Raw genomic sequence first — 26,181 nt, forward strand, 5'->3', positions numbered from 1 at the left:
TTTATGCAAACACCCTCACTGCATTTTAGTTGGGGGAATTTGGAACACTTTAAGATAAAGAGAGGATGTGAGATGCTTGGGCTACTGCCACTCCTAAGGCTTTTCCTTGAATGGTATTCTAGCTGGACATCACCAGAAACTGATTGTTGTAAGAGAAGAAGTCAGCAGACATTTCCTTTTCAGCCTCACACTGCTACTCTTCCGATTCTTTTGTCCTTACCACAAATCTTAGGAAAACAACTAAGAATCAGGTCTAAGTTATCCTAACTTGTAAACCATGACTGCAACTTGAGAGTCATTTTTTTTCCGATAAGCAAACTGCACAGTGATATGCACCAACTCTTCTTCCCTTTCTGAGGAGACTGCAGCTTCAGATGCTGGCATGGTCAGCCCTGTGAGTATGGCCTCTGTAGAGTATGGGCTGTTGTTCACAAAGCCACAAGGAGCAGAAGGTGTGGTAGACTCTATGCTTTAAGGAAATTGTCACAGGCAGAGTTTTAAGCTAAGAACTGCAAAGAGTGTACAAAGGAGAAAGCTAAATGATGTAGTAAGAGATTTAACTGGAAATTTTAATAATGGAAAGATCTGGATTCAAGTCAAAGCCAGCTGAACAATCCAGAGGACATTCTCTAGGTCTCCTTTCTTTGTGTATAGAGTAAAACATGTTCTACATACCAAACAGGTTGTTAGTCTGACAGTAACCCTGGAGAAGAACATAAGTAGAAGTGCCACGAGGCACCTTTACTTCTTCATTCCTAGGAAACCATTTCATTCATCCATTTACAGAGAGAGAGAGAGAAAGAAATAGTTCTTGGCAGCCAAAGAAAGAGAACACAGCACACACTGAACTTTCCAAACATAGATCCTTTGTGAGTATTGCAAAGGTCCTTGATAACACCATAATTTATATCCATTTTGATTTCTGCCCACTACTTTCTCACTGTGCTATTTTAAACCTTCTCTTCCCTATTCAAGCCACAGTTGCAGTCTCTTCTTTCTTTTTCTCAGTAGACAACCTCCTTCTTCTTTTTTTACAGAAGAAAAAAAGTTTTTTTTTTTTTATAGTAGAACAAGGCTATAAAGAACTTCCCTGGTCACTATTTCAAATCTCTTATCTAACTTCCTTCTCCCTTTCTACCTCTTGTTTGTGAAAGGTGAAGTCTGTTCATGCCCAGGTCTCATTCTGCCTGTCTGCACCATGCTTCACCAGCATTTCAAGTATTGCCTCTCTTTTGGCTACTCTACTCCTCCAGGACAGGGATAACTGAACCCTTTTCAGTGTCACATTTGCTTCATTTTCACTTGTAAATTCTGCAGAATGATTTGAACTCTTTCATCACTATCCATGCTTTGTTTCCATGCATTGTAGTCTGCCTTCTGTCTTCCCCATTATATTGAAGTTCATGTTTCAGAGGCCACCACTGACTTCGTCATCAAGTCTAGTAACCTTTAGTATGTTAGTCTTCATGTGTATGTTGACAGCCTAAACTTCCTATACTTGAAGCTTTCTCCCTCCTTGGCTTCTGTGTATAGGTAAACTGCTTGCCCTTCCAGTTGTGTCAGTGACCCTCCTACTCTCAACTTCTCCTAGGAATCAGTCTATACTTCAAACAGTGCACAACACTGAGCTCAAAATAGGTGGTAGTCTTACATGTAAAGTGACAGTACCTAGAGCTGATTAACTTAGCACAGACTAGAAAGTGCGGCTCTGCAGTATATTCTTGGATCAGAAATAATCCAATCAGAGATAGCTATACAAATAATGAAAGAGCTGTAATAGAAGAAAATAGCTACATTAGATTTGGTCAGAATGAATCTTCAAAAGATATTTTTTAAAAAATGAAAAAGGAATCTCAGATTGGAAGAAAATGTATCTGATTTTAAAAGGTTGTATTCAAAATAAAGAGAACTTTCAAATATTAATAAGAAAACAGCTTCATTTTAAAAGATTGACAAAAAATTAATGACTTCATTAGAATTCGATTAAAGGAGATCAGTAAATTGAAAGTAAACTCAGAAAATATTGCAAAGAAGCACAAGAAAATTTATCTTGAAAAAAAAAGTTTTATCAATATATTCTGATCACAGTTTCCCCTCTCAAACTCCTCCCAAATCCTCCCAACCCACCAACTCCTTGTCTCTTCTTTATCTCTTTAGAAGAAAAAAAAACAGTCAGACAAAAAGAACCTAAACAAACCAGAATATAAAAAGAAAAAAAAGGAGGGAAAAACCCTAAAGAAATACATTCACAAACCAAACAGAAGCCATAAAAGTATATCATCAAAACCATAATATACAAGTAAAAGACCAGTAAAAGAAAACAAAGCAAAAAAGACCAAACAAAGCAATATGAGAGAAAAAGTGTACAAAGATACCATTGAGTTTGTTTTGTGTTTGCCGTGCACTGCTGTGCGTGGGGCCCACACTTAAGTCTGGTTAGTATACCCAGTGATACTAGGAGAAAACAACTTTTTCTTTTGGAGGGATATAAATTGCAGATAGCTTCTTGGTTAGGAATGGGAGCCTGTGTCCACTTCCCACTCTCAGTGCTGGACCCTGTCTGGAGTGATCCTATGCAGACTTTGTGCATGATGCCATAGTCTCTGTGAGTTATCAGTCCTGTTGTATCTGGAAGACTGTTTTCTTGAAATCGTCTCTGCCTCTTACATTCCTTCCACCTCCTCTTCCACATAGTTCCCTGAGCTCTTGTGATGATTAGGGGTGGGGAGGTGGTGGTTGGTGAAGACACCTCATTTAGGACTGAGTCTTCCAAAATCTCTTACTCTCTGCACATTGTCTAGTTGTGGGTCTCCCATTTACTGCAAAAGAAAGCTTCTCTGATGATGTCTGAGTGAGGCACCAATCTATGGGTATAGGAGAATATTGTTAGGAGTCATTGTATTGCTTTTTTTTTTTTTTTTAGCAGAATAATAGTATTTGGGTTTCCCCTAGGCCCATGGACTATCCAGTCTCAGGTTCTTGACCACCTTAGTAGCGTCAGACATGGGTTCCATCTTGTGAGGTGGACCTTCAATCCAGTCATCAGGTGGTTGGCTGCTCCCACAATGTTTGTGCCACTGTCGTACCATCATATATTACAGGCAGTTCACTGTTGTAAACTCCAGGGTTTGTAGTTGGATTGATGATTCCCTTTCTCCTTTGATAATGTGCAGAGGCCCTTCCAGTACCATGAACACTAGTCAGTAGGGAGGAGGGCTCATAAGGGAGCTTGGAAAGGTTATAGGTATATAGTCATGTTGGCTGTGACGACTACATGTGCACTGTTCATATTTATACTTGGGCAAAGGTACAGTTTCTTGTACATCAAGCGAATTATAGGATCTTGGCATCTTCCGGCCTACCCTTTTTGTTCATTTAACTTATAAAGCTATCTTGATGTAGATAACAGCACAGATTTTTTTTACATATACTTGTTATACAGATTGTTATATATATGAAACACATGAGTGGAATTATGTAATGTATTTCTTTGTCTCACATTCTCACTGAAAAGTATTTGTGTTGGTGAGAGGCATCCATACTGTTCTATGCAGTTATATCTTAGTGTTCTCATTGTTATATAGTATTTTAGAGTATGTATATATGGACATACGTATAAGGCTGTTCAACATATATAAGGACCTGGATTTTATTTTTTTAATTTTCAGATTTTTTTATTGGCTTTTGGCATTACAGTTTCTTTCCATTACATTTATAACTAATTATTTGAAAAGTGTTTTGTATATTAATTTTGTGTTAATCCTTTAGTGAACCTTTATCAATGTTTGCAGTTTTTGTTCTCTGATAATGCTTTGGAATTTGAGACCTTTTAATTTTAAGTTCAGAAAGAGAAAAATGGTATCTGTAATAAATTAATTGAAAAGTAATAATCAATGAAAATATTTTTAAAATAGAAATGTAGATAGAATTCACTTGAAATTTTCCTCTATTTTTTTTTTTTTGCCTTGAAGTATTCATCTTTGTCAAAGTCAAGCTGTTTTCTCTAGCCCTATATTTTGCAGGATGAATCAAACTACCCAGTTAAATATAAAGTTAATAAAGTTTCAAATATGAATGTAATTTGTCACCACTTTAGGCAAAGTAGTTATTCTTAAGACACCTTTGTCATCTATATTACTCTGGTTTTATCCTGTCTCTTAGCTTATAAACATCACATTTCCTATTTTCGATTTTTTCTACTTGTAATATGAGAAGAAATTCTTTGAATCCCAATGAAAACATTAAAGTAAACAAAGCAAATAGAATTCTTTTCACTTTTGTTTTCAGATATTACTTTTCCCTGTATCTTCCTTCTGGTCCTTTCTAATGGTTCCTTTTTTTTATCATTTATTTGTATATATACATGCAATATGTAAGTGTTCATGATATATGTTGTCTTATTTTTACCTTCTCAAAGAAAATGTCTATATCATATATTTTAATATATTCTACTACATATATAACAAAACAAAAATTTCATCAGTTAGGATTACCTTTATATACCTTATATTTATTATTTCATTATTTCGTCTGTAATCGTTTTAAATTGTATGTTCTTTCTTTAAAGATTGGTTGTTTTAAGTACCTAGAAACTTGAACCACACATTTAATCAGAAAATAATACTTTAATCCTAGCTAATCCACATTACTGACCTTCTGTGCCTGCAGCAACAACAATAGCTGAATGTCTCATGTATAATCTCTTGTGTAGACTCACAGACTCACTGGCAAAGGCCGATCCAGAGATTAACTGCCCTCCTTTTTTTTGAGATGGTAGTTTGCTGATTTTTTAGGAAGAGACTTTATAGGGTCTCATTTAATCCTTACAAAGACAGGATGGTTGTATCCATCTTGTCTAATTTATAAAATGAAACTAGGTCAGATCAATTATAGATAGCTGTGTCTTGCTCTGAGAGGTTTGTTTGCTAAGAAGATTATTAAAATACAAATTTTGCTTATCAAAAAATCTCACTGTCCCTATTGACAATAGAATGGGAATATAGTAACTTGAAAGTGCTGTACTCTATACTATCTCTCATAGTATAGAAGATACAAACATATAAACACAACTCAAGTATGTGTACTACATGCATATACATACATGCACACATACACATTTTTAAAAATATGTTTTGAATTTATGCTTAGTGGAAGAGGTGAGATGTAATGAAGAAAAGAGCTCATGGCAGAAAAATGACACATCTGAGAGGCAATATATTTAAGAATCTAAAAGTTGTTAGTTTGGCGAAATACAGAATTGAAGTTGGTGGGGTTAAAGGGATAAGAGATATGAAGCCAAGGGGTGAACAGGGTAAGCAAGAGCCTATTATCCTAGACTTGTAAGCTTTGTGACTTTTATTCTAAGCAGGATGGGCCTATAAGATTGCTGGGAGATGTTAAGAGAGAAGATCAAGATCTGGGCTGAAGAGAACAGAACAGATAGCAGGAAAGGTAATGTTGTTAGATGAGAAGAGGCTAAGATTATGTGGCTATTCATGGAAAATGTAGCAAGAAATGTTGACAGCCTGATCTAGAGTGGAGTCAGTTGAGTTGAAAGCTGAAAGTGGAGGCCAGAACCTTTTGGTTTGGCTTAGTAGAGTTAAAGGAGTCTCAATGGTATGTCTCTGTGCCTATCAATATATCCTATCCATCTGTCTATATCCTACCTTCAGTATTCTCATTTATTTGCTTTGTTTTAAAATGATTTTAAAGTTAAAGAAACAAACATTTTTTTTTCTCCAGAGTCATTTGGGAATAGTGACCTGTCATTACTTCCAACTGTTTATTTACTTTTGTCTACATTCTATAATCCATGTACATAAGCCATCAAAATTAGGAAATTAGCTACCTCAAAGCTTCATTTATTATGTTTCCTTGAATGATATCATCCAAGCAAAAGGCTCTAATTTGAATCACCATTGCAATCAGCTCTCATGTATTTGTTATATATGCATACATATGTTCTCTCTGATAACTAATTGGCCATTTGGATAGAAAAAGGGTATCTCTTTGACTGAAAGGATGATTCCCCTCACACTGCTGCTTGAAGCAGCACACGGCTTTCTTTTTACTGGTGCAGTATGTGGTCTGGATGGAGCCTGTGCTATGCTTCTTTCCTTTTTGGTTTTTATGGGATTTCTATAGGATTCCTTCTGTTCTGGCCCTGTAGACTATAGTGGGTGTCATTCTTTATTTTTCCTGAAGCCAAAGGACCTGGCAGTGTATCTAGCTTAGAAACAAAGCACTCTCTCCTTTTAGCTGCTCCGGAATCATGGATGCCCAGATCCTCCTACTCTTCCCAGAACAGTGTTTGAGTCAGAACCTGCTGTTGCTGGCTTGTTGGGGCTTTCTGTTTCACCCATGCCGTGGCACAGAGCAGAGAGCTATCTGGTCTGCTTACTCACCCTCCATCTTGAACAATTCCTCAATGTTTCCTTGGCCTCCAGTGTCTAAATATTTTTTTTTAAATAATACGATATTTGTTTTATCAAATGAACCTCAATTTTGGATTTTCTGACATATTCTTATTTAGACTCGGGTTAAGATTGCATTGTGTCAGGTGCAAAACTCCTGTTTATTGCTCTTTATGGAGATATCCAATATGATCATTTCCTTAACATCATATGGACCAGACTTTTCCTCTATAAAGTTACACATTCCTCCGTCCTAATCATCTTGGCTGGATTAATTACTACTGTGATAGCTCTTAAATGGTGATTTTATAATTTTTTAGTGCTTCTCCTTTACTAATGGTATGACCTGAGCTCTTGTACCATTGCTTCCCCATGTCTTCTTCTCCTTTGCATCCAGCACCCTGCCTTTCTGGGACTGAGCTATTCTGGAGGCAGGGTATGTGACAGACCTCTCTACAGCTAGACTGCCTGCATAATTTCAGAAATAAAATGCTAACTTACTGATCTTATAGGGAAACAGATAATTGGGATAACCAGAAATAATAGGTTAGCTCCGAATGATTTTATTTTAAACTTTTAGTTTTTATTATCAATTGTTATTTAAATATAAATCTACTTATTAATTTTTAGAACCCAGGGTGCAATTCAACCTAAGTTCTTTAACTCTTCATCTCCTTCTTTCTGCCTTCTACACTGAGAAACTTTTACTTATTATCCCTTAACCACAGAGGCTTAACAAGGAGCCATATCTTTACTCTTTTCTTCCCAGCTCCTTTAACCATAGGGTTTGTAGGTAGACTGATGGTTCCCAGAAGAGGTGACATCATGTCATCCAGTTTTTCCCCAGTGTGGAAATCTTGTTTGAAGAAATACTTTCTGTTTTTTTACTCTCCAGTTGCCACTGGGCTCTGATTTTCCAGGTACCATAACCTCAACATGGACAGTGTGCTTTCAGTCAGTGGAAGGAAGGAGAAAGAGAGAGAAGGTAAGGGAGGGAAAGAGAAAGAAGGACAGGGAGAGGAAAGTAAAAGAGAGAGAGGCAGCAAGAGAGGGGGAAAGAGAGAGACCCTGTCAGTCATGGGAAATTCATTTCCATTTACTTTTATGCACGGGTGGGAAAAGAGAAGATTAACTGAGAAAATTTGATTTACCTGAAGTAACTCTTCTGGAAAGTTTTGCATAGAGCTGGTGCTTAATTTTTCTTCTTCTTTTTTTTTTTTTTCCTGTCTTCATGTTTCACATTTTAAAATAACTGCAGGAGACTGAAATATTATTTTAAATTGTAGTTGGACAATGTCCAGTTCAATTTAGATTTCACTAAAGCTCCATAGATAACTATGAGATTTATTTGACATCAGAATCTTGATGTACAGATGTGTACAAAAACCAAATAATATTATAAAATTGGTATTAAATTAGAAATAAAAGTTTAAATATCTAAGCATTTACTGTTTTATAGTTTTAGAATGGCAAATATATTTACAATTTTATCGTGTTGAATTAGTAAGTGTTGAATTAGTAATTCCTTCTTTATACACTGAAATAAATGTAGGATTTTTTTATTTACTATTTTTGATGAATTTAAAAATACTGCAAGTTGCGGTAACCAAATTATAACTTGTTAATGAAAGTTTTGTATTTAGTGAAATAGTAAAGGTATTAAGCCATACAGTGATGGCTTAAGGTAAGAATGCTTCTTGAGCTCTAGTATCTTGGCCACCTATTTCCAAATTCACTGTAACTGTAGAATCCAGTAGGATCTTTTCTTTCATTTTTCTACATATGTAGCGATCTGTCAATTTTTCTAATGCAATTGCAAAGTCACTGTTTGCTCATTGTCCTTTTTATTCCGCCTTTACACACTTTTGGAAGATGTTTCTGTGTCCTGTGGAGATGGACTTCCCTCCTCCCATGTCACAAAAAATCCTGCTCAAACCTTATGTGAAAGCTGTGCCTATTGATTTCTCCTTGGGCCTTTTGTTCAGACTCTGCCTTTCACCCAGATCAAAGTGCTATTAATAAACTTATATCCTTCTAGCAGTTATGCTACATCCTTTTCAGCTTCCATCACCTAACCATAGTTTCATCAGAATCTTATTTTCTTGTATGTCACATTCCTCTTGACCTTGTGAACCTTTGCTGCAGTGCATTAAAATATGGTCTTATCAAGGCCCTGCCATGTCTCTACTATACCACTCACTATATCAATGTTGAAAATAGTGTAGCAAGTCAAATAAATATGTTATGGCCTCATGGAACTGCAATCTCACAGAAACAACATTCAGCAAGCTTGAAAATAACGATGGTTCCTGCAGATGGGCAGAGTGACTTAGAGAAGCGTGAAGACGTAGAGAAACAAAGAGGGAATTGGGTTCTATTGGGTATCTGGATGTAGTGGGTTGCGGTTGCTGTATGATTGAGTACCTGCTAGCTTGATAGTGATTTGGTGTGTGGAATCTTCTAGAAGGAACCTGGTCCTTCCTCTTTCTGTGCCTTTCTACTCTGCAAGCAAGCAAATCATCAGACAGCTCACACATCCCACCTGCTCACTCTCACCAGGGAACCAATTAGTTCTTAATTAGTTAGCCATTGCTTTTACATCTTTCTATAATTATGTTTTTTTTTTTTTTTTTTTTTTTTTTTTTTTTTTTTTTTTGGTGTCTGGTTAGGAGTTCTCAAGTCAAAGTTTCCAAATTGTTAAAGTAGAATTTGTCAGCAGCAGGTCCCCAAAGCCTGATCTGTATACTGCTTTCTGCACCATAACTGCTCTTTCCTTTTCCTCAGGTCCTAGAATGGTTTTGGTTCTAAAGAAACACAAGGCAAAAACAGTATTTTGACAAGATCAGTATTAAAATGCAATACAAAGTACTCTGTGCTTTGTTTCACCCTAGATAGATAAGCTTTGGAAATAAATGAGCTGGGTTTAATGTAGTTTGAAAATTTTTTGTCTTGGTTTTTGTTTCTTTAAGCTGAGAGTATTAATAAATAAGAAATAAAAAGAGAGAATAGAGAAAGTAAAAAGAAAGAGTAAGTAAGAGGGAAGTATATGAGTAAGTAGTATGGAAACTAATAAAATATTTTATAACAGAGATACAAAAGAACAGCCATGAAAACCTAATCAAGTAAAATAGAAACTAGAACAAAAATAAAATGCAAAAGTGAACATTTTAAAAATAAAAATATGAAATATCAGTCAGTATTTCTTTTTTACTGCCATGGATGAAGTCCCTTCTACCTTCCTTGTTGTCTCTTGTAGTTGTATTTGTAGGTTAGAAGAAGTCTGCTGGTCCCTGTGTTGTTCAAAATTAGTAAAACCAAAACTTCCTCAGTGGTGGGACAGATTCATGAACAAGAATCAGCTCTCAGTTATCATACATGTTGCTTCCCTTCCCCGTTCTCCAGCTACTGCCTCCTCTCTGGCATATGGGATAATTGTTCTTTGCCTAAGTGGTTTTCGGCACCCAAGGTTGGGCCAGTGCCTTTTATTTTCCTTTGCTTCTGGGTTCTCTTCCCTATCAGGATTCTGTCTGGTTTTCTGCCAACAACCCACAGCCTTGATGAGTATGTGTATGTCCATAACTCCACATCAGTTCAGCTCACTTCTGCCCATGTATTTCCCAGGAGCACTTGCTTAGTCTGTGTAGGGAGTAAGGGTCTGGAGTTTGAGGAGGTGGTAGTGCTAAATTTTCTACTGTCCCACCCAGAGGTTTGATAACAGGATCTCACTGAGGAATGGTTTCCTTTTTCCCAGACTAATGTTTCAGTAGCATTAAAGGCATATTAAAGCTGTTTTCGCTTTAATCAGGAGAACTGAATCTGTGGCCTAGGTGAAGAACCAACATTCTAATTGGGCTGACTTAAGTGAGCACTGCTCAGCAAGGCAGATTCACTTAATGCCATGCTAAGTTACAGTAGGAATATTTATCTCTTTAATGAGATAATGTGCTTTCCTTTCCATAATGCTTACCCTCTGTCCCATCACTGTGAGGCTCACTGGGTGTGTCCCACCCTTCTGAGTCTTGACTGTGGCATAAGTTTTCATCTTCTTCTGTCTCTTTCCAATGCTGGACAGAGACTAAGTATGCTTCCTCCACTCTTTCTCTGAAGCCTTCCTGCCTGCACATAGCTGCTTACAAATGGTGTGGCTTTCTCTCTTTTTGTCCAGCCTCCAGGCTGCTGAGATTTACAGCTTACCTGTCCTGGAATTTTTCCTTTAAACTCTGATAAAATTATCCTCAATCTTTCTTCTGAGCCCATTCTTAAGTTGTTCTGTTGTTGTTTTTGTCTTTATTATTATTATTGTTAATGAGACCGAAAACCTCCAGAGGTGATCCTAATATCTTTGGTAACATGTGCTATCCTGGGTGGGGTTCCCAGAAGTTCACTAGCGCTGGGAGGAAGACAGGCATGAACGTAGCAACAGTCATACCTGTGGCTCCAGAGTCTCCATTCCCTCAGGCAGATATCCTGTCTGCAGCAGTCTTTCAGTTGAGGCTGAAGGTTTTCCTCCTGGCTTGTGCTTTCTGACCCAGAGCTGGCAGAGGTTACTTCTGCTGCACCCAGTGCTGTGAGCTCAAGTTTATGGCTAATAAACCTGGCATTGACTGTTTTATTATTTTACTTGCTTTCTTTCCAGTAAATACTGTGACCCTGCCTTGCATTTTCACTGTTCACCTCTTTCTCCATGCCAGTTCAGGTGTTTCCTTTCAGATTCATGAGGGCTAAGCGGGTGACATTTATCTTTTCCAAAACCTTGAACAATCTTAGAATCCATTCTTCCTGTTCCTTTTTGCCTATAGCCAATTCAGCAGATGTTTGTGAACCATTCACTTTGTCACCAGAATGATGTCATTATTCTATCCATTGCTGATGTATCCTGCTAATAATTTTGGTATGCTAATTTCATGTTCTTTGGTATCATTTGGATTTGTCTTTAAATTTTATGTGCTTGAACTTTTAATTACTTTTTTTTTTCTAAATACATTCCATCCTTCATTGCTCATTTTCTATTTGTCAACAAAATCTGAGCAGGGTCCTGGGCAGGCCATTTATGGAGCAATTAGTTCTGTTGCTTTTCTGTATATTTCCCTTTCCTTCATTCTGATGGAAAGCACACAAGTAGACTGACAAAATTAGAAAAAGTAGGAAGAACTAAACTGAACTGTAAGAGACTTAGATGTGTACTCAGCCGGACTGGATAACCTAACTCAATTTTTGAGAAATAGTATGTCGTGGAATAAATGCATCTTCAGCAGTCTTGGTTCTAATAGGCCACTGCCTCTGTTGAGCAGCTCTAAGGAAGCCTGCCTCACATCACTCCCAGAGAGTGTGTGGGTCATTTGTCAGTTTCACTACCTCTTTCTGTCGCAACAAAATACCATGCACTGGGTAGTCTACGAAGAACAAAAATCTTATTTCTCAGTTCTAGAGGCTGAGAAGTGCAAGGTCAAATTATTGACAGATATGCCATGTGGCAAGGGCTTGCATTATACTATGCAGACCGTACAAAAACATTCTCTCATGGTGAAAGGGAAGAACAGTGGCCTCTTTAGACCCTTGTACTAGTATAATCCCATTCATGAGTGTTCACCCTCATGACCCAGTCAGGGCCTTACCTCCTAATATTATCACATTGGCGGTTAGACATTAATGTGTTGATTTTGAGGGAACACTGACATTCAGTGCATTGATTGTACTGAAGAAAAGGTTGCAGGTACTATACATAGGCAGGATAGCAGTGACACCTCCATTCACAGCAGTACCATGCCTTCTGGCTCTCTTGCCCTCTCTACAGTCAGCGTTTGTCATGTTCACTCATTTCATCTTTCTAACAGCCACCTTGTGTATCACCATCTCCATTTTTCAGATGAAGAGACTGAGGCTGAAAGAGCTTACATAAGGTCTTAGAAGTAGTAAGGGATTTGGGTGGAGCTTGACAGATGTCAAAGCTGTTCTCTTTCTAGATTGCCAGACTGCCTCGTATAAAGAGTGTGACTGAAGACTAAAAAGGAGCTAATGGCATGGCCATTGCACTGTTCTTTCCACTACTTCACTTGCTGAATGACTAATTTGCAAACACTCCCAGAGGGTATTTGCATTTTAAAAGCAGAGCTCATTAACTCTAATGAATCTCTAATTGGTAGAATTTGTTGCAGTGATATTTTTATTTTTCATTTTTTTAAGTATTAGATTTGTGAATTAGCATACTAAGTAATAGGTTTCATTACAGCATTTTCATACATAACTTTGTTCTTATTAGTCTCCTTCATACTTCCTCCAACACACACACACACACACACACACACACACACACACACACACACCACGCCTTATGCACACGCACCCAGGCCTGCACATACACCTCCACTCCAAGATGTTTTTAAGTTTTAACTGGGGCTTTCTCCTGTGTCTTCAAGGCGGCTGGCTAGCTTTTTCTCCTCTGTAGATTATCAGCTCTTCTGCAATAAGTCATGTGGTAGGACGCAGCCACGTTCCAAATGCAACACAGTGAATTAACAGGACATTGTGAAAAAGTACTAGAAAGGCATAAAGTGTCAGGTAAATATAACGTATTTTAAAAATCAGTGGGTTAGGCCATCACTGTTAAAAAAATTCTTTACCTACATTTCCCAGAAAATGTTAATGAGCCTTTGTATATATTTACTGGCATTAGGTAACTAAAATGCTCCATAATTTTTATTTTTTTAAAAAAAGCACTATGAAAAAATATTTGTCATATCTCTACTACACAATTTTTCAGATACTAAAATGCACTAAAAATTAACTGCGAACTTATGCTCTGAAGTTTTTTCTCATATTTCTGACCATAGAAACATTTTTAATATGTGAACACCTTGAAATAATTTTTTTTGTAGATTATACTCTCATGTACTCAATTCTAGAAATAAATCCTTTTCAATAAAGAAAAGAAAATTTTTTCTACCTTTTTTTTTTATTTAGGAGTCTCTTTAATCTCAATAAGATAAAATTATATTTACAGAGGTATATACTTAACATACTATGAATTGATTTTATGATTAGTTATGAATATCATATAATATAGTTTTAGTTGTTGTTTTCTATTTTTTTAATATTTTTATTTTAATTTTTATTAATTACACTTTATTCACTTTGTATCCCCTCATAGCCCCCTCACAACCCTACCCTCCCTCCCCCTTCTCCACGCATGCCCCTTCCCAAGTCCACTGCTAAGGGAGGTCTTCCTCTCCTTCCTTCCCATCCTAGCCTATCAGGTCTCATCAGGAGTGGCTTCTTTGTCTTCCTCTGTGGCTGGTAAGGCTACTCCCTCCTCAGATGGAGGTGATCAAAAAGCAGGCCAATCAGTTCATGTCAGAGACAATCCCTGTTCCCATTAATAGGGAACCCACTTGGAGATTGAGCTGCCATGGGCTACATCTGTGCAGGGGTTCTAGGTTATCTCCATGAATGTTCCTTGGTTGGAGTATCAGACTCAAAAAGATCCCTGTGCCCAGATTTTTTGGTTCTGTTTCTCTCCTTGTGGAGCTCCTGTCCTCTCCAGGTCTTTCTATCTCCCCCTTCTTTCATAAGATTCCTTGTGCTCTACCCAAAGTTTGGCCTAAGTCTCAGCATCTGCTTTGATACCCTGCAGGGTAGAGTCTTTCAGAGGCGCTCTGTGGTAGGCTCCTGTCCTGTTTCCTGTTTTCTCCTTCTTCTGATGTCCGTCCTCTTTGCCTTCCTGAATAGGGATTGAGCATTTTAGCCAGATTCTTCCTTCTTGATTATTTTCTTTAGGTGTACAGATTTTAGTAGGTTTATCCTACTAAAAATTTTTTTCTACCTTTTGTTTTTTTTGAGATTATAATACATATTCATATGCATGAGAAATATATTATTACATATATAATATAGCATATAATAATTTATATGCTGCATTATTTTCTTCTTTTCTCCCTCCAAACCCTCCTTCTACCTCCTCTTTCAAATTCGTGGCCTCTTTTTTAATTAATTGTTAAGTGTGTTTGTGTGTGTTTTCCCAAATACAGCCTGCTGCTCAGTCAGGATAATATTACTTGTGTGAACTTGCTTTTGGGGTTAACCATGTGGCATTGGATAACCAATTGGTGTGATCTTCCCTGGGGAGGACTGTTTCTCCTACTCTCAGCTTTCCTTAGCTACCTGTAGTTCTTTGTCTAGGGTTAAAGCTTCATGATATTTTTTTTTTCCCTTTCTTGTTAGCATGTCTGTTGGTGTCATTCTTATTCAGGTCTTGTTTAGGAGCCATATTGGGTAGAATTCGTGTGTGTAGTTTGTGACATTTCTAAGAAAGCTAATTTCACAGTAAACTTCCTGTTCTTCTTGAACTCACAGTTTTTCCTCCCCTCTTCTGCAATGATCCTTGAGCCTTGGGTGCAGGAGTTGTGTTGAGATATATTGGTTGGGACTAGACTGCATTTTGATGGGTTTTCTGTGTCTGTTGCAAAGAGAAGTTTCCTTGACTAGGGGTGAGAAGGACTTACCTTGGGTGTAAGGACAAATATATAGAATATAGTTAGGGATTGTGCTAGTTTAGTAAATTGGTTGTAGGTTCTCCAAAATCTCTAACTGTAATAACCCAAAATAGTTGGCTAGGTTTCTAGGACCAGGCCTGACTTCCCTCGTTGTGTTGAGCTCAATATAATCTCTCCTAGTTGCATCCTACTCCTATCTTCTTATAGGGAGGCAAACTCCAATTATGTTCATATTAGTCTAGTCCTGGTATTTAGGAGCTCGAGGATGTGCTGGTAATACCAATCCTCTTTTCATATAAAATTTGGCCAGTTGAGACAAAATCATAATAGACAGCAAACCCTTTTTGCCTAGAAACTTATGTTGAATAATGTGGTTTAAATCAAGAAGCAAGTGGGTTTCTTAATTTAAATTCTCAGCCTGATTTCCATCCAGGCTCAGCTTTTGCTGAGTTGGGGAAGGCTTCTCCTACTGGGAGAGAACTTGTTGGAGCACCATGTTCTCTATGGCCATCTTTTATCAAGAGAAACTAAAGAGAGAGTAGAACCAGATAGAACTAGGTCCTCTCAAACTCACCAACCCACAGAGAAAAGAGTGTCCAGGACCAAGTGCTAATGGGGCATACATGGATCTATTCTCCCCCTTGCTACCACCAAACCTTCTCTACAAGAGTACATTTGTCTCCTTCCCAAGCCCACAAATTTCTCTACTGTCTCTTCCCTTAGGCCTAGTGCTCACTTTCTTATACTATTTCTCCTCTCCCACGCTGACCTTTTCCCAATAGAATTGGGTCATGGTGATGAACTCTGACCCTCCCTTTCTCATCTCCTTGAAAAGTGCAAATGTTTTTGTTTTGTTTTTATTTTAATCCCAGAAAATGCACAGTGCAAATATTCCTCTACAATGGGGATTAGTAAACTCTCCAGCCTGCCAGCTGTTTTCATAAATAACATTGTCTTGGATCATAGCCACTTATTAGCTCACATGATGTCTATGGCTGCTTTTGGCTACAGTGGTGGAGTTGTGAATTTGTGACAGAAACCATATGGCCTGCAAAGCCCAACATGTTTACTCTCTGTCCCTTCACAACAAAAAATAGACAACCTCTAAATTATTTCACATTTGTCCTTTAAGATCACAGTGAGCCTTATTAGTATGTGTAGCCTTTATTATTTACTGAAAATACAATCTCCATTTTTAAACAAAGAAAATAACATGTTTATAGTACAGGAGGAATTTTACTTCTGGTGAAACTATTTCTGATCTTTAAAACTTGGGAAAAACACCAAGGGCATTGTATGTTTGCTTTAATAGGCCAGAAGAAAGGACATAAACTATCTCTGGCCAGAACTAGTTACCATTGGAAGAAAAGAAAACATATAGTGTGTGGAGCCTAGTGAAGCAAAAAGGAATGGCGAGAATATGGTGGAGGGAGTGGACCAGCACCAAATCTGGCTATTATATACAGACCAAATCTGTGCTGGTTTTCTTTCTGTATGATTTTTGAAAAATATACTATATTAACTTTTTACATTTTAAAGATGTTTTTACAATTATGTTACAAATAAAGTAAAAAGATAATATTTCATAATATTGTCCTTTAAATTTTACAAATTTTAGAAGAAACGTATTATTACATGCTCAAATACAAGATTTACTGGCTATCTTTGAAGTGTTCACCACAGATTTTTAGTGAAATACTACAAAGAGAAATTTCCTAATTCATTAAACCAATAAATATTTGTTTTCTAAACTGAATGATGCTTTACTCATAAACTGTGTTGGTCACTTTCAGCTCAACAACCTTCTTGAATTATTTAGGAGGAACCTCTGCTGAGACCACCTGAATTTGTAGTTTTTCTCTGATGACATTACTACACCCTAAAAGTAACACTGATCATACATTCACCCCTAAGTCTTTCCATCCATCTGGCCAGTTCTTCCAAGTCTCCGAGCTGTGAAATTGCCATCTGGATTAGGTACAAGAAGCACACAGCCTCCTCATTTTCAAAGCTGTTTATGGCTAAGTAGCAGGGTTCCTCTTGAGTAGCCTTGGACATCCGGTGTGGTGCTAGAATCCTCTAAACATGGTAGGGAAGTGAGAGAGTCAGCATCAGAGAAAGATTTGATGGTGCTACACAGTTGGCTTTCAAGATGGATGAAGGGACCAAGATGGATAAGTGGGACCATCAGCCATAGAATTCAGTCCCCAATCTGATGACTCCTGGGCAGTTTCTGAACCATCAGTCTGTCCTTACTGCTACATGCTCATGATCCACCTTGCCTCATGATGATTTCTTTCTCTCCAGCTCCCACTCCTCCTCACCAATAAATATTGAATAACTTTTTTTGTGGTGAATGCTGCTCAACAACAGTCATATTGCATACAATTGAAAACATAGCTGATAGATTGTAATGTGCATTGATTAGTCTATATTGAAATACATGGAGATGCTAACTATATCAGACATTTTAATTGCCCGTGGTTCTCAATTATAACAAGTTTTATTTAGTTCTGTAGAGTCTTCAAGAGCCTTTTTTTAATTGTCACCATTGATAAACTAAGCTTTAGTGTTTCATAAGAAAAAGTTTACAGTGTAAACTTGTAATGCTTTATGCTCACATTTCTTAACATTAAGAAATTCCTTACCTTTGATTTCAACCAAACCATTATCTTTAAGCTTGATAATTTCACTGTTACGTACATTCTTAAGCTGACCTAATTTCATGGGAAGAACAATTTACAGATTACTAAATTAGCTTCTGATTATGCTTCAGAGAACTAGGCTAATTAGGTATGTACTGACCATTTGCCAATCACCAACTATTAGTAATAAGCAAATTAAAGCAGACCATTCGTAAGTTGTTTGCCTATACTTGCTCGACTGTACATCTATTCCATGTCTTTACGTCAGCCTGGTCCAAATTAATTTAATAATAGGATCTTCTGAGGCATTAGACTTCAAAATCATAGTACTAACCAAACGAAGGCTATTTATATTTTCATTGTTCTTTCCTGCTGTGCAGATTGTCTTCCATTTGCTTTACACAAAAACATACATATCCACTTTTAATCCACAGGGACCCCCCCCAAAAAAAAAAAAAAAACGTAAAGATTAAGCCTGATGAAAACAAAATTGGAGAATGATTACTCATGTCTTAAAGAAATTTGTATTTTAAGATAGTTTGCCTGTCTTCAAGTTATAACAGCTTTTTTGATTTATTTAAAATATGACTTGATATACACAATACAAATCAATTTTATTTTTTCAGTGTAAACCAGAATACATTTTAGTGTATGTTTATGGAATGATTCATGAGAACTGTGTAAAATATATTTTATTGCTCTTAAAAATTAATTTGTTTGCTTTGTAAGAAAGGAAATAGTGGTCGCTTCCATGTCATGGAACAAAAAGCACTGTGAGCAAACAGAAGATAACCTTGTGACAATAAAGTTCTCTTTCTGTCTCATAGGAGATACAACAAATGAGATGAGACGTAAACCTCCCGAAGTAGAAAGCAGCCAGTCTTCAGAGGTAAGTAAAGTGCCGCAAGAATCCTTTGGAGTAAAACTGAGGGAGTAACCGAGGTAGTAAGTGTCTCCTGAGGATGGATTTACCCAAACACCGAGAAGTATGTGGTCTATGAAAGCCAGTGGTGAGCAGTACAGGGAGTGGCCTCCCAGCCATCATGCTTGTTCTAGTTCTAGAAACAGGACCTTTTGGAAGGAGGTGAAAAGAAGAGAGGACCGGAGAGAGAAAGAGAGGGTGGAAGAAAAACGGAGACCTGGAAATTAAGAGGAAACAGGTGCAGAAGAGAGAAATAGAGTTCTTCAGTTAGAACATTTTGACCATTTCTGAGTGAATTTTGTTCCCTAGCATGTTTGGATAGATAACAGGAATCCGTAGAGAATTCTGTTGTCTTCCTATCACATTGTCAGAGAATACTTCTTGACTATTCTGAAGAAAAGCCAGTTTATGTCTTCTTTTCCCATGAAAAGGCTGTTTCCTCCTGGAGGGAATGTTAGCATGTTGGGTTCTTTCTACACACTGAGGTCATCATCTTAAGGCTCAGTGGAATGTCAGCTACTAAAATAATACTCGGGTGGAAGAGAGAGCCATGAGTGTGCAGCTTCGTGCACAGTGGCATGTTCCCACTTGTCAGTGCAGCAGGGAGTGTTTCCACAAGGTCAGGGTCTGACCTATTGCTTCAGCACAGGATCCCCAGTACCTAATGCAGAAAGGGTGGCCAGAAAATCCTGACCAATGAATGCATTAATTACAGTTAGTTAACGAGCTGTAAGTAGAAAGTTACCGTAATTTTAAGGGATTTTTAGTAATTTTTACTAAGCAAACATTTCATAATCAAGAGAAAACTTATTTAAATTGATGAATAAGAATAAAAATCATGTTTCACTTACATGTATTCATTTTTCACTCATTTATTTAATAAATATTTACTAAACACTGACTATGCCTAAGGCACAATACAAAGAACTGGGTAGAAATTGATAAAAGAAATGGATTCAAGGACAACAAAAACTGTCTACCTTTTATACCAAAGTACCTTGATCTCTTCAATTTTATTTTACTTCAAGCACATTGTGAGTGTTGACCATGAATACCGTCTGTGATAGGAATAAAAGATGATGCATTGAACCACCATGAGTGCTTCAGTTGTGCTCAGTGTCTTTATCAAACTACAATTACAAAGTACTGTACACTGAATCCTGGCTTACAAACAGCAGGAGATTATCTTAAGTTCTAGAGCTGGAAAGCCCCAAGATCAAGGTGCTAGCAACCTTGCTGTTCAGTAAGTGCCTGCTTTTTCAGTTCGTAGATGGCACCTTCTTCTGTCAGGACATGGAGCTCTGACCTTCACCCCTTATTAAAGGAAACAATTCCTCTTATGAAGTTTCCACCCTCGTGACCTAATTATCTCCCCAAAGCCATATCTGTTAATGCTATTACCTTAAGAATTCAGTTTGCACATGTCAAGTGGAACGTGTTGGGGGGTGGGGAGGCATATGGACACTGCAGCATACTAACATTATGAACTGGACGTGTCTGCACACTTGACAGTTTGCTGTTTTCTTAAGTTTGCTCATCTATATGAAGACTTCCAAAGCTTAAGGAAAGGAGCTTTGTAAGGGCGTAGTCCCCAGGGATCTGACCTGGCTTGTTGCTGTGCTGCTTCCTTAGACTTTCTGTTAGTACCTTAGAGCTGATGTATGTACTCATATGTGTCAGAAGTACTTTCTGAGTAATGGATCAGCCAGTGTTTTCTGTCAGAGGGCTCAGAAGAAATAGGGATGCTACAGAGGAAACCACATAGTTAAATTATAATGCAAGAGGCTGTCTATGATTTATCATGAAAAAGCCTCACAGGACACAGTGGTGCATGCTTGTAATTCCAGCACTTAAGGAGGCAGAGGCAGGTGGATCGCTGTGAGTACTAGGCCAGCCTGGTATACAAAACAAGTCCAGTGCAACTAAGGCTAAATAGAGAAAGCCTGTCTCGGAAACTAAAACAAAAAAATCAAAATTATTTATCTTTACCTTAAACATATAAAATGTAATTCTCTTATTTCTCTTCTTTAAAAACTTCTTCTCTTCTTTAAAAACTTACTTCTCTTCTTTAAAAAATGAAAACATTGCTTATACCTTCATGTAGAAACAGAATAGAAACTATCATCTAATCTGTTCATTTAAACTCTGGGTTGAGGCTCACAACTCCCACAGTGTACTGTATAAGAGTCTGTGGCCCTGAGTTTGGGCCTAACCAGCTGACTACATTTTACTCAGTACCTAAACATTTCAATCTTCGCTTGAACATAGAGGGCTTTACTTGATGATTTTTGCACCCCTCAAAGCATCTTTGTTCGTTAACACAAAAGAACAAATAACCTCACTAGGGGCCTGACATGCAGCTCAGTAAAAAACATTAGGGAGTGATTAAAACAAGAAATATGGCTCATTTATTTGTTTGTTTGTTTTTGGTTTTCAGGACAGGGTGTCTCTGTCTAGCCTTGTCTGGCCTGGATTTGCTTTGTAGACCAGGCTAGCTTCAAACTCACAGAGATTCACATTCCCCTGCCTCCTCCAGTGGTGGGATTACAGGCATGTGCCACCCAGCCCAGCTAACAGGACTCTTCTTAACATTTAGTTTAACTACACTGTATGGTTTAGTAGCCATTTGCCACAGGTGGCTATTGAAGATGTGATGTGAGTGTAGAGTGCATTCAGAAGTAAAGTATATTCTGACTTTTAAAGATTAGGCTTGGAAACCTGTCTGAATACTTATAGCACATGTTGGTATGATGCCATTTCTGATAGATTATGTTCCAGGTAAGGCATTAAATTAATTTCACTTATTTCATAATGTTGCTAATTTGGCTACCAGGAAAAAAGAAGTTAATTGTGTGATTTATGCTTTAGTTTTAGATTTGGCAGTGCCTGCCCTGGCCTAGCTGACTAGAAGTACTGGCTGGATAAAGAAGGCACAAATGGCACTCCGCTGTGCCAAAGCCAGATGATTAAATTATACTGATATTTTTCAACTTTCTACCTCCTCTCCTGATGATGTTCATGCCTTGTTCATACACTGTTGTTAATGATAGCATAATTCTCAGTGAATATCAGTTTCCAGAGGCCCCCGTTCACATTTCCATACCAAAAAATGAGTTATAAATTACCATAGTTTAAGGTCGTTGAATATCATTGTCACCTATTTTGTTAGTGGGTATTGTTACTCATGTCAGCAACTGAAAGTGAGTCTTTAAAGAGATCAGCCAGAGCAGAACTTCCGTGTTGAAGGGACACAATAGTCAATCAGCTTCTGCGAAAGCGATGAAACTAGAAATATGTCACTAGAAATAGTGACGTTTACCTGTCTTTTTTGTGGAATGAGAAAGATAATATCAGTGTATAGTACTTTTAAATCTTGTAACTTTTAAAGCATTAGCTTAAGGGTTGTAGAACACTGAAATAAATGAAAGTTACATTTTATTAAGCAAAGAAAAACAATTGGATAAACATTCATAATAATGAAATTTGTAAAGGTCCTTCTGAGAAAGTAAATGTAATACTTGAATTAATGACATACTTTCTCTAAAAGGAGTAACAAGTCGATCTGTTCCCCAAAACTTCAAGACTGGTGGTTTTCTTGAGAAAGCCTTTTATATCTTGGGCAGTCTTTTTATTTGTCCTGCAAAGGACCATACAGTCAGCATGAAATGAGAGGGTGCTGCTTAAGTTTGATGGATAAACTCTCCTTTTTCTTTGACTGATATGCATGTCAGGTGGATATCTGTGTCCCACCACTATACTCTATAAGCTCCTCCTAGTTCTTATAGGTACCTTAATGGAGAAAGGATTCCGATCCTCAACACATAAGCTCAGTGTGCAGGGAAAGTAACCACAGTGGACTGGAATAGTTGAGCTTCTCCCCTTTCCAGGGCTCCAGAGTTGCTCAGCACCCTCTTTTTATAGCCATTGGTAGAGGATGTGTTAATAAGACCTCTGTGACCATGAAAAAGATTTTTCTCTTATCTGTTTGAAATTATTGTCATTTAACATAAATGGATGCTTCCTTTCCGACAGAACTGTTTTGAGGAGCATTTGTTCGGACAGTGTCTTATGGCTGTCTGTTATTGTTGGTCTTTTTGCCTTTCAGAAATATAACAGACAACTTTGGTATTGCAGTACATAGAGCCTATCAGTGAACACCGCTAATATTTCTTAAGGTGCTAATCTATTTTTCTTAGTTAGGAGTGACTCCTTGGTGTTTTAATGGGAGAAAGCATTTAAAGATAAGATCCCACTGCTGTTGGGAAAGTTTTTATAGCTTACTAGCTAGTTAAGCTTACTTTCTTATATTATGTGTTGTAAATCTCTCATGTGCAGCTAATAGCATTCCCTAAAGAAAACCAAAATGCCACCAGAATGTAATAGATCTTTCATTTAGCTGCTTCCTTTTACACTTAAAGGTACTACCTTACAAATTATGGTTGTTACGTTAGTAACAAAATAACACAAGCCCATTTAAATTTGGATTTCAACAGGTACACTTTTTTTTTTAACAGCATCTCACTGTAGCCCTGGTTGACCTGGAGATTACTGTGTAGACCATGCTGGTCTTAAATTCACAGTACTCCTCCTGCCTCTGCTGCCCAAGTACTGGGGTTAAAGGTGAGTGCCACCACCCATGCTGGCAAGAGGTATTTTTCAGTAAGCATTTGTCCCATGTAATATTTGGGCATACTTGAAAAGTTATATTTGATCTGGCAGCTCTTTACTATTAACATGCCCAAGTTCTGTGTGGGCTGCCTGTACTCCGCTGTTTGCTCATTTAACTCCAGAAACTAGAGATAAAATGATAATACAGTTGCAGTCTTTGAGACCTAATGTGCTTTAAGTATGTACTCTGACTTGCACATATAGTTGGGGGAGATCAGAAGGGTCAGATTATATTTTCCACCTAGATTTTTTTTTCATTTTTGAAGAGAAAATGCTTGCATGTGAGTACTGACACAGCTACAGGGATACCTACAGCAAAACTATTTTCCTCTGTTCTTATAGTAGTTTGTTTAGTGTGAAATTCCTAATAATATAATCATAGATTCAAAACTTTGAGAGTGAATCCTTAGAAACGTGGACTTCCTATAAACTATGGGGCTTGTGGATAAAATGTGGCTCATCTAAAAGGAAAAAAAATAAGCTCATGTCCTGGCCTTTCTGTGCACTCTGTCTGGATGAAATACACATACCTCTTTATGGTGCCACAAAACCTACTTTTATCCTTGAAGATCCAAAGTAGGCATCAAGTTCTCTGTGAGGCTTCCCCTGACCACCCTTGGAATGAACTCCGTTGTCCTTGGTACATTTGTGTTAACATGCACACCACAGCACGTAGTTAGAGCTTGCTTGTCTATCACTTGGAGACACTTGGAAGAATTTTAAAGGGAGGACATGATTCAAACCATCATTTTGAGTTTCTAGTATCTAGTTCAGTGTCATAAACAATAAGCGTTGGGAACTGTTTTCACTTTAATAGAGCAACTGTTTCCTTGGCGAACCTTCAGGCAAATCTGCTCTTTCTAAGCTGATGTTGTTTCCCACCACAGCTTGTTGTGTCATAGTCTGGAGAACGTGAAAATGCTGTAAGATTTCAACTGGATACTTAATACACGCACAAGTTTGGAAATAAAGTGTGCCCTTATGGAGGGTGTTCATATAGTATTCTATAATGAAATGAGAAAAGCTTTGGCACTCCTCCCCCCACCCCCCAAGTACTTTCTGTTCTCCTCTTCACTCCTGACTCTTCCCTATTCCTCCCTTCCCTCATTTTATCACTTGATCTCTTCTCTCCCTTTTCTTTTTTTCCTTGTTCTCTTTTTGGTACCCCCATTAAGGCTGTCATCAGTGTGTCTCTCTATAGGAAAGAAGTGGAAATATAATCTTCCTACAGAAAAAATTACAGGCCTTGAGTTCCATTCCCCTAGAGCCTACCCAGCTACAAAGATAACTCGATTCACAGTGATACAGTCAGTTATATTGACAGCTTGAAATGTAACTCTTCACAATCTACACTTGCATTTTAACAAAAGCTTTCAATTGCCAATCTTCAAAGAATTAATATCATGATATACAACTTTATAGAAAGTATAAAAATTGTGTTTTTAAGAAAGCTAGGATATTTTAAACACCTTTCAAAGAATATGGCAGTCCCTCAGGTATTCACATAAGTAGATGAATACAAAATCCATTTATCTGCCCAAGCAATAGACAGTCCTGAACTGGTGACTTAAACCAGGAGTTGCTTTTTCTTCATATAAATGTCCTAAGTTGGGCAGTTGAGAAAGAGTATAATGCCTCTTTGATGACACCAATGTCTTAAGCTTATCTATCCCCACCCCCGCTTTTAAAGTGTCTGTCATAACCCATGTATTGTTGCTTACGGGATAGCCACTACATCTCCCTCAGAACAGGAGGAGTTCTGAGCAAAGCCTTTGAGAGAATAGGCCTTTTAACGAGCTTTTAAAGTCGGATGCAGCAGCTTTCATTTGCATCTCATAAACTGCTACTTTCAGTAAGGGAGGCCAGGAAATGCTGCTCACTAACACATGACTAACCTGCCAAGAGACTTCTCTACAATTAAGGGAACAGTCCACAAACGTGTGACAAAAAACGATTCAAATTAGTCAAGTCATTTATCTTTTCCCTTTTAACAATATTTAGTTCTAATATTTAGTTTAATCCAAATTTTAATAGAAGGTTCCTAAGATGCAGTTATTTTAATGACTTTAAAATTATTCAGGAGATAATCTAGGGTGCCCACTGACTGCATGGTGCTGAGGCACTGCCAAAGGAAGGCAAATATGTCATTTTGTTAGTTGACTGGTCCAGCCATACATAGGTGAAAAGGGAAACAAAAGAATGGCAATATGGTTTTATGATGTTCGTATAGTGAAACCTAATTTTGCTTACTATAGACCAGATTGTGCAGGAGGTGTTCTTAGCAAAGAGCATGATCAATAGAGCTTTAGTAACTAAGGAAGACCTGCAGAATTTAAGACACCAATAAATTTGGCAAGCAAATGAGAATAGCAGGCCAGTCACACATTGCATTTGTTACCTATGATTTCAGGATATTTATACTAATATCTTTATATTATTTAAACCTTTTCATGTTTTAAGAGTGTTTCTAATATTTTAATGGATTTCTTTTTGAAAAAAAATTCTTGCAATATGTTCTGATTATAGTTTCCCCTCCCCAGACTCCTCCTAGACCTTACCACTTCCCCACCCAACCACTTCTACTCCCTTTTTTTCCTCTCTCAGTCTTTAAAAAACAAACTGGCAAACCAGAGAAACAAACCAAAATATTTTAAAAAAAGAAAAAAATATTCAGGAACCTCATATATACAAACAAACCCCATAAAAAACAAAATATCACAAAACCACACATAAATGTGTGTGTGTGTGTTTATTTTTGATACAGAATCGACTCTATAGTCCAGGCTGGCACCAAACTCATGGTGTTTATATCTTAACTGAGTGCTACAAGAATACTCATGAGCCACTTCACTCACTTGAGTTGGATTCATACTATCTTAGAACATGGATCTGAAGAGAAAATCATATGCTGTTGTCAAGCATGTACAACTTTACAAACTAAAAGGTGACTTCATAACATAAATTACATCAAGCAATGGGTTTCATGATGATATTTGAATATATATATATATATATATATATATATATATATATATATATATATA

The 26,181-nt window shown here is 37.4% G+C and overlaps 1 protein-coding gene across 2 annotated transcripts in view; it reads left to right on the forward strand.

Moving 5' to 3' along the window:
- Umad1 (UBAP1-MVB12-associated (UMA) domain containing 1) overlaps positions 1–26,181 on the forward strand; it is a 164,184-nt gene that overhangs the window by 100,253 nt on the left and 37,750 nt on the right. For both annotated transcript variants that reach the window (XM_055612756.1, XM_055612757.1), the window contains exon 3: positions 18,375–18,436. In XM_055612756.1, the coding sequence (XP_055468731.1) occupies positions 18,375–18,436 (62 nt within the window). The remainder of the gene's footprint in view (positions 1–18,374; positions 18,437–26,181) is intronic.

This window comes from Psammomys obesus, unplaced genomic scaffold, assembly GCF_907164565.1.
Source record: "Psammomys obesus unplaced genomic scaffold, mPsaObe1.curated_primary_1811, whole genome shotgun sequence".
Classification (NCBI taxonomy): Eukaryota; Metazoa; Chordata; class Mammalia; order Rodentia; family Muridae; genus Psammomys; species Psammomys obesus.